The 15,643-nt window shown below is 37.2% G+C and overlaps 4 protein-coding genes across 5 annotated transcripts; 1 reads left to right on the plus strand and 3 right to left on the minus strand.

The window, feature by feature from the left end:
• Positions 1-84: 84 nt before the first annotated feature.
• LOC110823324 (hevamine-A-like) lies at positions 85-3,491 on the minus strand. 2 transcript variants are annotated; one of them, XM_022053685.2, is made up of 2 exons: positions 3,400-3,491; positions 85-1,220 (listed from the first exon to the last, which is right to left on the minus strand). In XM_022053685.2, exon 2 carries the CDS (start codon positions 1,154-1,156, stop codon positions 239-241), a length of 918 nt encoding a protein of 305 aa, XP_021909377.1. In that variant the 5' UTR covers positions 1,157-1,220; positions 3,400-3,491; the 3' UTR covers positions 85-238. The 2 variants fall into 2 exon arrangements, with proteins under 2 accessions (XP_021909377.1, XP_088067447.1); XM_088211321.1 differs by having other exon boundaries at positions 85-1,195; positions 3,400-3,487.
• Positions 3,057-6,136, minus strand: LOC110823323 (Tetratricopeptide repeat (TPR)-like superfamily protein). Its single transcript, XM_022053684.2, has 2 exons — positions 3,400-6,136; positions 3,057-3,254 (listed from the first exon to the last, which is right to left on the minus strand). Exon 1 carries the CDS (start codon positions 5,998-6,000, stop codon positions 3,940-3,942), a length of 2,061 nt encoding a protein of 686 aa, XP_021909376.1. The 5' UTR covers positions 6,001-6,136; the 3' UTR covers positions 3,057-3,254; positions 3,400-3,939.
• Positions 6,137-6,216: 80 nt separating this feature from the next.
• LOC110823449 (LIM domain protein) lies at positions 6,217-11,024 on the minus strand. Its single transcript, XM_022053832.2, has 3 exons — positions 8,380-11,024; positions 8,025-8,216; positions 6,217-7,454 (listed from the first exon to the last, which is right to left on the minus strand). Exons 1-3 carry the CDS (start codon positions 11,022-11,024, stop codon positions 6,890-6,892), a joined length of 3,402 nt encoding a protein of 1,133 aa, XP_021909524.2. The 3' UTR covers positions 6,217-6,889.
• Positions 11,025-11,134: 110 nt separating this feature from the next.
• LOC110823450 (tRNA dimethylallyltransferase) lies at positions 11,135-13,597 on the plus strand. The gene is made up of 2 exons (XM_022053833.2): positions 11,135-11,529; positions 13,178-13,597. Exons 1-2 carry the CDS (start codon positions 11,135-11,137, stop codon positions 13,281-13,283), a joined length of 501 nt encoding a protein of 166 aa, XP_021909525.1. The 3' UTR covers positions 13,284-13,597.
• The last annotated feature ends 2,046 nt before the right edge of the window (positions 13,598-15,643 follow it).

Here is a 15,643-nt window from a genome sequence, read left to right on the forward strand (position 1 = left end):
TTTATACATATATATATATATATATATGCACAAGTCAGAAAGGACCCAGAATGTAAAAGGTCCATTTATCCAAGCAAAAGTCCAAAAACGTAACAAACAAAACTTTATTATACTCGGTTTAGTTATGCAGATTAAGCAAAAATAAGAACAAATCATGTCTAATGATATCTTAAATGTCAAACAACTTCATTATTATTCAAACCAAGAACAAGTAATAAACCACATCAACTCAAAGCTTTCATACAAAGCTTTTAATGGCAGAACTAAACCCAGTTTGGCCATCAAAGAACCTTGACCAAAGCATAACACCACCATATTTGGGTGATTTCTTTATAACCGGAAGAATTTGAGAAGTCACCACTTCTGGCGGAACAAATCCACTTCCTGCAGCAGCTGGAGCCGCTGGTAATCCTAAAAAGATTTTCGTTTTCATTCCCCTGACTGATTGAGTCCACTGATTCCACGCACTTATTAGATTCTGCGAGCTATTTCCACTGAACTGGCATGGTGGATTATTGTAGAATTGAACCCAAACAGAGTCAAAAATTCCTGTCTTAACAGCATCACCCAGAAGTCTATCAGGAAAGGGACACTGAGGAGCGGCCGATAGATACACTTTTCTTCCTAGTATGCTATACCAGGAAAGGTAGCGAGCCAGATCAGCCCAGTGATTTGGTGAACCAAGCTCAATGTCAAAATCTATCCCATCCAATATAGCATTGCCCAGAGGACGTGTCGAAGATCTTCCACCCAAGAAGTTGTTCCACAAAAACTTTGCTACCCTCTTGGCATCAGCCTTTGAAGCTAATGAGTAGTTGCCAATGCCGCCACCAAGAGAGAGCAAGACCTTGACGCCGTGCTTCTGGCACTTTCTTATGGCATCGCTTACAAAGGTGCAACCATTGGTTGCTGGGTTGCAGTGGCCAGCAAGGTTGATCTCCGGGGTTATGCCGCTCCCGAACTTGTTGAGGAAAGCTATGTTGATAATAGAATAGTTCTTTGTAGCACAAGCTTGTGTTAGAGTTCCTTCATTGCCGTTTTGACCCCAGTAGGTAGTGATTCTTCCTCTTCTTCCGGCAGAGACTCCAACAAGCACTGCCAAGAGGAGGAAGGAGAGAAACAGGAAGGTTGATGCGTGATTCTTTGTGGAGATCATTGCTTCAGGTCAATGTACAAATGGAATGATTTCTGTGATCTGTTTATCATGTCCATAAAGGTCCCTATATAGAATTTGAGTTTCATCATAAAAGATAATATAATATAAATTATATATACATATATACTTGTATATTTGGATGCACGTAGCCATGCCTGCGGAGCTCCTTTTGACTTTTATAATTAAAGCTAGATCATGTGATTATATTCCTTAGGGTGTTACAGTCAAAGGAAAGAGCATGTGATCATGCTCAAGAACTGCCAATTTTTTAGCACATAATTAGATATATGATTATATGTGGACAAGAGAGATATTTTGTATTAAAACTGCATGTAGATTAACCCTAATGATCATGCATTTCTCCACTTAAATATAGATATAAATTCAAGATTCTATATATAAGAAGATAGGATTTACATATTAACTCGAATTCAGACTACCTAAGTTGAGAATCCATAAGCGGAATGAAAGATTTCTGAAACCAAATATACTTTCTTTTGCTTTATACAATATACTGGTAATTGTAGTTGCAAGAACCAGTATCTCGTAGATTTTCTACAATCCGAAACCTAGTGATTCATGGTTTTCTTTTCCGGAGAGAGTGTAAAGAGAGAATTTAGGAATAGGAAAAGAAAAAAAAAAAACAGAACTGTGTATCCTGGGAAAGAGGGATAGCAGGGAAAAACTCCGGCAAATATGTTCCAGTAAAAATTTGTAAAAATTTTATCCTTTTATTACCGGATCAACCTGATGAAAATTCACCATTCAGCAAACCATGTTTTTTTTTTTTTTTTGAAAATTGAAGGTATGAAGTTGAATTGAAGTAAAGATGTCAGGGGACACCACCTATTTACAAAAAAATTATAAATCGATTAAATAATCGATTATAGAGTCAAGATCATAAAAGCATTTGATGTTATATTTTAAAATAGTGGACTCGAAATAATGAAATCAGTTATCAGTGACGATTCTGAAGTCGACTTCTTTTCTTTCGAAAGTACGATTGTTTCTTTCTTTCTAAATAATCCAAAATATAGTGAGAGAATCGAGTCTAAAAGGTTTCTTGTGAGAGTTCAATCCTTCCCATGCAAACAGCTCATTCAAAATTGATTTATGTTTGACCGAAGATAATCTCATGAGGCCAAGAATAGTAGACTGAAGGCTGTGAGAGAATGGACATATCAAGAGTAGGTGATTACACGTTTTTTTTGTAGAGAAAATATCTATTGATAATTATAAAGTCTCTTTTTATTAAATTATCTAATGTAAAAATGCAGCTTTTTGCTACTTCCCATGTAAAAAGGGAAATTCTTGGAGTGGTAACCGATTTCCAAATAATACTAGTTGAAAATTTCGTCTATTCTTATAGAATATTACTGATCAAAGTCTTATACAGGAACAAAAATTAAAAATCACTAAATTTGGTGTATTGTCATATGAGTTTATCATTACTGTCAGTTAAGCGGATGTAAGAAAGTTTGGAGCAAATGTTCATATTCCTCAATTTTCTAATCTCGCAAGTTTTTAGACACTATCACTTGCCATTGGTTCAGTTCGACAGCATCTTTTACTAACATATTTTTATATCTAATCATTCAGCAAACCATGAACCGAGTTCACAACCCAATCGGAATATTAACTATTTTTTAAGCCAAAATGGTGTCACAGTTGAAGGGCCAGCAGCATGTCTTGTTAAAGCTGGTCTTGACAAGTCTTGCACAATACAGCAGATAGATACATTAATCCAAATACATTAATCCATCCTAATAATTTCTGCCTAGAGTTTGATCCATACAGGCTCTTCCTTTTTGTCATGCACTTAGAGAACTCCATTATGCGAGATGCAGTTTGTTACTACTGAAATTTTGAAGGCACATTTTTTTGCCTAAAAAGATGGAAGAGTAAATTTCAGAGTGCTAATTAAAATTGTGAATAAACTATTAGAGAAAACAGTAGCTTGTCAGTCTCTAAATAAACAAATCTCCAGAGAATAATCCTAAAGAAATTATACAAAAAAATAAGGTCCATATGAGAATTGCTTTAGATCTATCCATGAAGAAAGATATGGGAAGATATAGTCTAATGATGATTGACGGCCCTGAAAAAGGAATGAACATCAGAATCAACTTGCATTTATAGTAAAAACTATGTAAATTATTGAAGTGTAGCATGCTATACAAGTGCACAAGCTGATGTTATCTGAATTAATGTTTGTGAATATAAAGAGAAAAAGAAAACCGAACCTTCTTACTTAGCTTTCTTCATGTTTCGGATAGTTGATAAAAGCTGTTTATAGAAGTTTGCAAGTTCATTGCGGTTTATCTGTAAAATTTAGCTGGTTGTCAAATATAATGTTCATTACTTCAAGTTTCAGATGAAGCCTTTCCTGATTGCAGTCATGGGAGTCTCTTAGTGGACTCAACAGTTGAAAGGATTTTAGATCATTTAGTGCTTTCTCAACCCCACACGAATTGATCGATCAAATCCCCCCGAATATCAACCAGAGGTCCAAAAAAGTTACTGATTTGCCATGGATCAAGACAGATTATAAAAATGCCTGTTTTTATTGGGTGGCCTTGACAATCAGGAAGCTCAAGACCATCAGTTATGTAGGATAAGGAGCAGGGTTCAACAGCACTCGGGTAAAAATAACCCACAGCCATTTTCACCAAATATCATTGACGCAGCCTCCCTTGTATACACTATGGCAATCACATTGCCAAGTATAAGAACAAACCAGCCCCAGCGTATCATCAAACTAAAAAATGAGTGCCCAAATCAGATCACCAGTAATCACCACATGAGCAAACACCATTACTGAACCGATGAAAACGATTGGTATCCCTAACAATGATTTCACGCTCAGCAATCTTGGAGATTAGCTTGGCAGCAACATGACAATCTTGACAGATTCGAAGATTCTTGGTAATCCTGATTGTTGTGCCAGGTTCAGTATTCAAAATGGCAAAGGCAATGGCCAACTTCTCACTGTGAACAGACAGATGGGATTCCTTATCCTCATCCTCCAAATCATGAAGGGCAGAATCAGTCTCAGGTGTATAACCTGCCTCTTTCATCTTTCCCACCAACACATCCAGCTCTTCATAGATCTCCTTCGACTGCAAATGTGACCGGTCACCAACAAGAAATGTGTGGATTTTATCTTTAAGTTCAACATTACTGGCTCCAGGAATTTTCTTTATTCCTTTGCTCTTCATGATTGATCTGACAGTTCTTACATCTTCCCATCTACCAGCCTTAGCATATATGTTTGATAACAAGACATAATAACCTGACTGCTCCGGAGCTAACATAAATAGCTGGTCAGCAGCAATAAGCCCAATGCTCAAATTAGAATGCACCTGAGAGGCACCCAATAAAGCCCCCCAAACCCTCTCATTTGGCTCCATTGGCATTTCTCTAACAAATTTATAGGCCTCTTCTACTTGGCCAGCACGTCCTAAGAGGTCTACCATGCATGCAAAATGCTCTATCCTAGGACCTATATTGTACTGCTCAGTCATCAACTTGAAGTAATACCACCCCTTCTCCAGCAATCCTGCATGACTGCAAGCCGAGAGAATTGAAACAAATGCAATGGCATCTGGAATGAGACCCGAGTCTCGCATTCTCGAAAAGAGTAACACAGCATCATGACCTTGCCCAGTCATACCATATGCAGAGATCATAGAAGTCCATGACACAATATCTCGAAACCTCATTTGATCAAATACAGATTTTGCACCCTCTAGGCTTCCACACTTAGCATACATGTCAATCAGTGCATTCTCCAACAACAAGTTTGGCCGGAGCCTTTTCCTCTCAACATATTCATGAATCCGCTTTCCAATCAACAGAGCTGAAGTATCGCCACAGGCAGGAAGAACGCTAGAAAGAGAGACTGCATCAGGCTCAAACCCATAAGCCTCCATTTGTAAATACAGGTCAACTGCTTCGGCAGGCATTGAATTATTCACATAAACTGCTATCATCACATTCCAGGAAACCAAACTCTCTTTAGCCAATTTCAAGAACATTTCTTTGACATAACCCACATTCTCAGTTGATGTGTTAGTCACGGCGGGAAGTAGGCTAGCCATAGTACCCGCATCAGGTTTCAGCTTCAACATCTCCATTTCCCTGCAAATTTCCAAAGCATCATCAAACCTTCCATTTTGTGCATACCCTGCAACCATCGAATTCCAAGACACTACATCTCTTCTGGGCATCTCATCAAGAACTCGCCGAGCTTCCACCAAACAACCACATTTTCCATACATAGCAACCAGACCATTACCAATAAATAAATTTCCATTCAGCCCAACTTTCACAACAGAACCATGAATTTGCAAGCCAATGCACAAATTACCCGAACCCGAACCAGAACCAGAACCAGAACTAGCCTTCAAGACACAAGGGTAAGTATAATGATCCGGACTAATTCTGTATCTAGACATCGATTTAAACACAAGAATAGCATCATGATACAAATTGTTGTTCACGTAACTCCTGATCATAACATTGAAGAAAACCACATTCCTTTCAGGAATTTCGTCGAATACGTGACGTGCGGCTCCAGTTTCCCCGTTAGCAGCGTAGGCTCGCATCAGTTTAATGCCAATCGAGGGATTCAAGTGAAACTGATTATCAACAACCATTTTCGAATGCAGTTTCTTCAGCGTTTTGACATCTGGGTATTGGTCCAATAGTTTTCCACACAGGTTCTCGGAGAGAACAGAGCAGCGCGGGACAAATTCAGGACATGGGTCTAGTGCGATCGAGGTTTGTACTTGTCTAACCGTTAATAAATGGCGGGAAAGAGGAGTGACGATGATCCGTTTCATGAACTGATAAGAAGGCTCGTGTTGCAGAAGGGGGGTTCGGGCAAGGAAGCTCTGCTTTATGGACTTTGACTGGACAAGTTGAACTGGAATGGTGCATGCATGCTGCACCCAACGTCCATCATCCCCAGTAGCTATTTTCAAATTATATTCTTATACATAAAACGACCCGTTTTGATACGTTTAATATAAAATTTCTCACTTTAAAAAATATATTACTTTAAATTAAATAAAAATATTTAAACATAAAATAAATTGAAAATTTTGATTAAACGTATTTACAAATTTACTACAAATTTACAGGAATAAAGAACAGAGTTACAGGAAGTTCTTCTAAATGTTATTATGTTGAATATGTCACAAAGATCTTCGGCCTTAAAGTTGTCTCCAAGGTTCTTCAAGCCCAGAAGATCACATCACATGCGTCTTCTGCAATGAATTTGAGTTTCTATCTTTACAAAGAGTCACATATACAAACAGACCAAGAAAATTTCGAAAGCCTTTCGAATGATAATTCACCGGTTTAAAACGCCTTTGAGACCTCTAAGTCATCTTTCAATCCCAGTTGCAGAACACCACATCCTTAAACATGCTCTTAGAATTTCTGGCATGACCACCCTTTCCTTGCCTCTCCGCGGTAGAGAGCTGATGGATCATGCATGGTATTCTGTCTCGAATTTTGTCAGCTTTGTATTTTCCTTACCTTCATTAGAAACCAGATCATTTCATGTTGGAGCCTGCTAAGGAAATGGTACAAGTCATTCTTTAGTCCAAACCAGCTGTATAGATAAGCATTCGCGAGCAGTTAGGCCTTTTACCCTTTTCGTGGAAATGGCTGCAGAAAGACACAAAATAAAGAAGCCTAAGAAGGATTGACTGGCTCCTTTAACAGTTAATCTCGAAATAAAGCCTTGGAAACTGACACGCCAGACTTTGTCCCATTGCTATTATGGTATTCTTTGTCACCACTGGAATTTACTCGTTGATGTGAACGTTCATTTCCTGTCATTGGGGTCTCACATACCATATCATAGCAGCTTGTACTTTTATTGCCTTTCCTCTTTGACAGCTTCCGGACCTTAACTTTCATTTCCTTTGTATGTCTTGGCGCCCAAACCCTTTGTAAATCCGGCATCCAACTAGTGAAAGAGGCAAATCTTCGAGCCCTCTCCCTTCTTTCTTGAGCTTCCATTAATTTACGAGAATGCTCCTCTCTTTTAATCTCTTGGCAGTTTTCATCAGTATATTCATGAAGGGGGAACCTCTTTCTCACTGCCACTGATTGATTGACTCTGCAACCATCACTCATTTGATCTTTCTCTTGTTTTTCTCTCCAGGATTGATTACTATCCTCGCTATTGAGCAAGTTATTAGGGGATCCATCCTCCTCGGTGAACACCAACAAATCCATCTTCGTATAAATTTTATGAACCATATCTCCGAGAGTAGAGCTATATCTGAAATAATGCATATCAAACATCAGTCAGAACATTCTTAGTTTAATAATAGAATGCCTGATAAGTACCAAAATGAAAGCTATTCAAGAAGTTTTCTCTTTTTTTTTTTTTTTGAAAAATTTACAACTCGGAGAACAGTACTTATTTTTATTCAGGATCCATTAAAGATTATCCAAAACAACCATCATGAATGCTATCCAAGCAAATATTCTACCAAATTAAAAATTTTTTATTGTTATTTTTATTTTCTAAAATAATCTAAATTTCATCTAAACATTTTTTCGTTTAAATATTACGACAGGCAACACATGAAATCTGACTTAAAAATATAACTAACTAAATAATATCACATATCTAAATCAGTAATATATAATATGGTCGTTAATAATATTAATAGTCACTAACAAAGAGTGACTAAGTCAATTATTTTTTTAAAAATTATAACGACTGATTGAATATAAAATCAGAATATGAATCAAATCGAATGATAAAAATAATAATAATACCGGAACGAATAATGTAATTAAGTCCTAATGAGGCAAATAGAAGAAACGGGCATAAACCACGCACCTATTCTTTATGGTCTTCTCCACATAATTCTCAAGGCTCCAGTCGCCAAAAAATCCACCCTCTAGATGGCATTGAATAGCCTCTAGGAACGTGCAAATATGTTTCACAAACTTCTGCTTCACATGTTCCTCAATACCCACACCTACTTCTGATTTTAGAATCTCGATGCGAAAGAGAATCTGTAGTTCATATCTTCTACTTATTAAGGATCACAGAAGTTGAACCCAACGGTTCACCTTATAAAACCAATAAGAAAACCAAGTGAATTATATAGATAAATAAGTGAACCAATGGGTAATGAAAACTAAAGAAGATATTCAAATTTAAGATTTAGTGAACCATATGAAAAGGATACTCTTTTATTAAATTTTTTGAATCAGACGCCATAGACAACGGATCATTCTTTTTGTGCATCAAAAACAACTCCTTGGGCTCCCTGAGTAAGAGTCTGGTCAGTTCCTCTGCTACCATGCCACCACAAGCATTCTCAATTTTGGGCACAGGAGCTTCACTCTCAATTTTCTTTTCAAATTTTCGGCATAACCAGAAAATAGATGAGGTCACGAGTCGGTCTGCCAAAGCCCATACATCCACTTCTTCAGATGCAACTCCTTGTTTAATTTTATCAGGAAGACTACAGAAGAAACTTTCTAAAGTTTCTGAGTTTTCTGAGTGGTAATAAAGAGTATCTTTCTCCTGCACCCTATAAATCTCAACCAAAGAATTTGAATTATCTCCCAATGATGCAGATAAAGGGATTGATTGTTCGCTTTCTTGAAGAAGCTCCCCCATTCTAGGGTCTAATTGTTTTGTGATATCCTCACACGGCTTGGAATTTACAGTTATTGCCAAGCTGCAACTGCTAGATTTCTTTATCTGCTTCATCCAGCATTTCATAAATTTTAACTTCTTTGAGTTATCACATTCAGTTGCAAAAAAGATATCTTCTAAGTCTACATAATGATCAGGCACAGCTTTGCAAAAAGCATCCCATGAGAGGTTCTGAAGCAAATGTAATTTTTTTCTGCTAGTTTTCCTTTTCTCAATGTTTTCTGCTGTGTGCTTACCATGTGATGCAGGCCCGGATTGGGAATCCAGAAAAGGAGAGTGCTCCATATCAGCATTTGATTTGCTAATCACATAATCTGCTTTTGTGATCAACTCAGTTCCTCCTCCACCAAATTCTTGTACCATGTTCCAAGGGTAGAATTCATCATTCATAATGGAAAGTAGAGCTGAAGAAACTGTGAAGGGCTTGAGAATTCCCATACATAAAGGACTTTTGTCACTTGAAAGGGCCACCAAAGCCCAGTAACCTTCCCTATATAAAAAGCTCAACAGAATTTTCCAAATGGGCACAGATTTTGGCAAGCTACACTCACCCATTTCCAGAGCCAATATTCGAAGAATCCGATTTACATGTAAATTACTGGAGTTCCCTTTGTTATCGGAACCAGATTCACCCAAAAATTCACAAACTGTAACAGGTTCAGATAAGTGTTCCTCAATCTTCACACACTCCTGATACCTCCTAACTGCCTTAATATGAAGTTTTGTGACTCCATCACAAAGTTTCTCCACCAATAATCTTTTGCTCTTCTCATCACAACCAGTCTGTAAATTCGTGGACCCATCAAGCCTATTTTCATGGAAGATTCTGGGAACAATCAACTCTAGCTCACAGCATTTGCATTGTAAAGGCTTACCTTTTACGTCTAAGATCTCAAGGCTCAGTTGCACATGGACTCTCTTGCAACGTTCATTATAAAGGGAAAAATAAGAAGAAATCCCAATTCTCGGGTAAATCAATCCAAAAGGAAGCAAAGCAGAACCCAGGACAATTGAATCAGTTGAAGAAAACCCCCATCCCAAATCCCTAATTCCACTCTCAAAAAACGCAAATGTCGATCCAGAACCACCGATCTCAACTCCCTGTTGAGTAGATCCCGATTCAAATTTCACATCCACCCAACTGAAATGAATATCGCGGGAAACAAAAGCATCATTCACACTCCCAAAAATCCCACGAAATTTCAATTTAAACAAATCCAAATCCTTTAAGCACTGATCATCAATTCCCAAATTTAAGAACGCAGCTAATGAATCAAAATCTCTACAAATCGGAGAAAGCAAAACAACCAAATTGGACCTAACAGAAACAGAATCATCACAACCCAGAACCTTACCCATCACAGGATCGCGAACCATCGGATCCCACGCGTATTCGTGTGCGAGCTGGCGCATGGAAGCGGCAATATGGAGCCCACGAGGCAACGTAGCTTCAGCAGAACTCGAATTAGAAGAAATTGGGATTTCCTCGAGGGAAACGAAGAGGCGGGAGAGAAGGGATAAGGTGGGTTCATGGAGGTCAAATGAGAGAGAACCAAAAAAGGAAAAGGAAGGGAGCTTGGAGCAGGATAGGAGAGGGGAGAGAGATGAAAAGAATGGCTTGAAGGAAAATAGAGATGACGATAGAGGTGGAAAACAGAGAATGGTCTTGATGGAGGAAAGGAGAGTGGTCAGGTATGGAGTTGAGTCCGACAGATGGAAAAGAGGGTTGAGGTCTATCAGAAACACTATACGCTGCGTTTTGCTGTAATCTGTTATCGTTCCTTTTCCCATTAGAAAAACAGATAAATCTCCGTGTTGCAGAATAAAAGAACTCGATCCAGATTTGCAGATAGAATGAAAGAGGCTAACATGTGCAGGCTGAGACGGAGAGGAAGAAGATGACGGAAGATCAAGATGAAGAAATGCAAGAACGACGTCGTTTAACGTTGTTGTTTTGAGGTTCTTCGGCGGGAAAATGAAAAAGGGCGGGCAAACAAAAATTTTCTCTATTGCCTTGTAAACGACGTCGTTCTGGATAATGGGCTTTCGGGCCCAAGGACTTTTCGTAAGGTCCAAAGCCCTTATCCAGTAAGTAGGCCAGTACGAGTACTTACACCATAAATTTTCTTCAGTCACCACCAAGAAGAAGATAATGGAGGTTTGCTCCATAACCGGTTCAACCTCCACTCTCTTTCTTCATTCATCTCTTCCCTTGATTTTCTTCACCCAATTCACTAACCAAATCAAATTACCCTGTTAAAAATCTCCAATAATTAATCATGTATTCTGCGTCTGCTTTCAAATTCATCAGTACTGATATACTCTCCTCTGTCAACACCATAACTCCTCAGAGACTCCATTACATTACCACCTTAAACCCTATCAATTTCCCCAAATCTCACCTTCTTCTCCCTTCGCCCTCCCGGAGAAAAACCCTAACTCTTGTCTACGCAAATTCGTCCGAAGCAGAGGAGCTTTCTGATACAGAGGACGAGTGGCTCAGGAGACTTCCAGATAAGAAGAAGCCATTGTATTCTCACAGCTTGCCTTGCATTGAGGCTTGGTTGAGAAATCTAGGGTTTTTCCAAAGCAGAGAGGACCGAGCTGTTTGGTTAGTTGAAAAGCCCGATTGGCATGCCCAGTTATCGCTTGATGTTACTGATCTTTTTATAAGGTAAAAACCAAACTCCCGCCCTATTGGTTTTAAATATTTTTTTCTATGTTTTACTGCTTTCATATTTGATTTTCAAGCAATGAGAATACATGGGTGGATTTGCTATGATTGGACTTCTGGGTTTTTGGTTTCTTGTTGAAAATGACGAAGTATGGAATTAAATGGTAGTCAGATTTTGGTGGTAGTTATGAAGTTTATAGCTTTAGGCTACTGTTATGGATGGTGAAATTTTACTCTCTTTAAGTTTTTGGATCAATGAATTCAAATGGAGTTGGATTTTATCAGGACCATGTTACACTTTTGCTCCCTGGTATTGGGATTTTCAGATTGTTAAGTTGGAACTTACTAGTGTTTTAAGTCACTTACAATGGTTGTTATTCGTGAAATTAGGTTTCATTTTTTCTCAGGACGTAATGCATTTTTAGTTATGTTGGTTGGCCCTATTACAGATCAAAAACCTGATCCTCAGTTATTATGATACTTGAATTATTATTTTTTTTCTCATTTTACATGAAACCGTTACTGAACGGAAACATGGAAAAGTTAAAATAAATTAGGAGAAAAATTTTAAGATTATCTCTTAGAGAAACAATGTGTAAGAACTAGAGGAGGTGAAATTGTAATTTTTGCTTGTTTTATTCTTGTAGAGGGAAAGTAGCTTTTAGATTGAAGAACAAACTGGCCTTGGTAATGAATTGATAAGAACTAGGCGCCAGCAGAGCTTAAGATCAGAGATATGACTCTGGTCTCTTTCAGTCTTTGGGATGTTTACTTGGTTTCTGGATATCGGATTCTTTTTCCTCAGAGATTGTGCTTTAATTTGGTATTTGGAAGGTTGGTACTAGTGGCACAAATGCTGCTTTCAGGAAGAAAAGTAATGCAGTATGGCTAGATATTATTTGGTGTTTTGACTGGTTTCTCATGCTCGGTATTTCCACAGTCAACCATCTCATTACAGCAGCTGTGATCCATGCCTTCTCTCTTCAAGCATGTTGGTAGTTCCATTTTTTTGCACAATCATACATGAGCATGAGGTTTCAGAATCAGGCTAAAGTATAGTGTAAGGGAGTGTATGATAGGAACCAAATAGTTGCATGCTTTGTAACTCTGAGTCATCACATAACTATACTGATCACCAATTAGTTCAAAATCATACCAATATCTGGAATTAGAGGCTCAAAACTCTGATCGCAGAAAATCCCTTCTTGTTTTGGAAGGAGGATTCCAAATTTACTTAGATTCACTGTGCATATTTTTGGTTTCCTCTTGCTGCATCAGTCTTGAGTCTGGCTCTATCTCTCTCCTCTTTCTTTCCGCATGGAGAGGAATGGGGAAGCACCAAGCAAGGTAGCAGGGGCGGAGGCTGACATGTCCTTTATATATTTCAAGTTTGATGCCAAATTGATCTCCATTTGTGGTTAATATGTTATTTGTATACTTCAAAGTCTAGCACCAGATTGTTCTCCATTTTTGCTCCTAATAGTCTGCTGCTTGTAATAATGGAATCATATTTTTAGTCAATTGTTTTAACTTTGAATTTTCTAGAAGGTCCAATTTTTCATTGCTTTCTATGGAATTTTCAGGGAGTTAAAACAAATACAGATTTTTCCTAGTTAAATCAAGTTTCAGGGAATTCTCTGTTTTGCAGATACTTGAAGAGTGGACCTGGTAATCTGGAAAAAGATGTTGAGAGGAGATTCAGCTATGCACTGAGCAGGGAGGATATTGAAAATGCCATTCTGGGCGGGCCTTAGGGATTAGAATAGCATTTACATATCATTCTTCATTCTTCATTCTATTTTCTAATCTCATCCTTGAGTTGCATTGAATTATATTTTGCTGAGAAAATCTGTCGATTCGAATGGGAAGGTTGTGTTTCCGAGAGAGCTGTCTAATAAAACAGATAGCTCTATGAGTTCGGAATTGAAATGTAACCAAATCTGGTGTTAACCATATTAGGCATTAGCCAGTTGAGAACTCAAAAGGGATTTTCCATTTGTAAAGTAGTCAGCTTTCACTGAATGTTTGAAAGTTCTTCTGAAGTATTCAAAAAGAGAAATTGCGCTCATGGTTTTGGCCTTTGTTCTTGTTAAGAAAACTAATCTTGGCATACAATATCATAAATTAAATAATAAAATTTTTAAAAAAAATAAAAAATTTAATATAGTTTAGTAGAAATGTTGAATAAGAAAATAATAAAAAGAAAAAATTAAGTAATAAATTAATTAATTAAACTTGGGACTATATTAGACATGCTAATGATCTAGCATTAAGAACAGCTAATATGTAAATCACAGGGAACAAAGCCCACAAGGTGACAACAATGGAGATTATCTTCACAATCCTAAACGCACGGCCTAAACTTCTCCAGTACCCATCAACTCTGCATCTCCTTTCCCCAAACACCACCATACTACTCATGTTACTGTTAGAAGAAAACACCACCTCTACTTCTCCACAAGAAGCTTCCATGGCGATTCTGTTCCTCGGCCATGTCGGTCCTCTGTAAATCGCATCTCCGACCAAACTCACTGAAAATCTCACCAACCAACCTGTCTCCCCATTGATCCCTCCGCCGTCGGGGGTGTATTTCACTAATTCAAGATCAGCCACGGCCATGTTAGAGAAACTCGCGAGAAAAACAGCTTCGTCGTGAACATCTTGGCCGATGAGTGAGACGACGAAGGTGGCGGTGGAAATGGGTTTCTTGCCGTGCATGGCGGTGGCTCTGAGCCTGTCGTAGAGAATGCGTTTATTGTTATGATTTGCAGAGGAGAAACTCACGTCCCAGTTTGCCGTGACGACCAGGTCAGGGGATATGGTCATGGAGGATACATTGACTGAGTCGACATGGATTCTTGGCAGAGATGGTTGCAGAAACTCAATTGTTACTGCTAAAATGAAAACCACGAGGAAGAACCCAGCTACAGCTCCTAACCATGGCAACAGCGCACGGAGCTTGTTCGCAGTGTTGGGGCTCGGAGGCTCCATTTGCAGAGAGTGTAGATGGAAGAATATGGCCGATCAAGGTATCTGTTAATGGCGGATTAAGCCTGTATTAACGTCTCTAAAGTAATATATTTTAATTAAACCTCTCAGTTTTTATTTAGAAAATAAGTGTTTAATAGAGAAAATTAAGGAAATAATAATATAATTTTCAGGGTTGACCAATCAAATTGATATGATATGAAATCAATATTCATATATATACACACACACACACACACACACATATATATATATACATGTTCTAGAATATTTCGCATGATTAATTTTGTAAACTTTTAGAAAATCATTTATAAATTAATTTTACAAATCATATAATAAGGGTCAAATTTTATAAAAAAAAATATAAAAATATTTGTAATTTATATTTTTATACTTACCATAAATAATTTACAACAACTCCAATTTATACCATAAGTATAATACATGTAAGAGTAATACAAATATTTTAATTAATATATTAAGAGTAAATTACATTAACTAATAAAATTTATAAATAATTATTTTAAAATATCAATAAAATTCAATACTATATCATTGCATATCAATGTATTAATATTGTTTAATTAAACGACTGATATATCTCGTTCTCCATAAAAAATTATAAGCTCGAATCATATTATATTTTTACATGTATTTTTATTCAGAAATTATTATTATCGTATTATACTAATATTATATCAAATTATATCGATTACAATATAATATACAAATTTATTTCGAATAGTTCTTTATAAAATCGTATCTGTTGTATTATCAATTAACGCAATTGCTTCATCAAAAACCAATATACGACTTCGTCTTAGAAGAACACGTCCCAAACAGAACAGTTGTCGTTGACTCATGCTCAGTTTGATCCGTCCTCCACAACTATGTATAGGTTGGTGATTGTTAACGAAAGCCGCAAACAAAAATAAAAGAAAAAACGAGAATATTAACGTATAAACGATAGATTGAATCATATATTTAGTATTTAAAACTCTATACTTATTCAATTATTTTATATGATATTAAAGTTAAAGAAATTTAATATTTGCATCCTAATTGTTTATATGATTAAACTATACTTAAACCGTGATGAAACTTACTACAAACAATGTTATTCTAT

This window comes from Carica papaya, chromosome 9 (genome assembly GCF_054855325.1).
Source record: "Carica papaya isolate Zhongbai chromosome 9, ASM5485532v1, whole genome shotgun sequence".
In the NCBI taxonomy this organism is placed as follows: Eukaryota; Viridiplantae; Streptophyta; class Magnoliopsida; order Brassicales; family Caricaceae; genus Carica; species Carica papaya.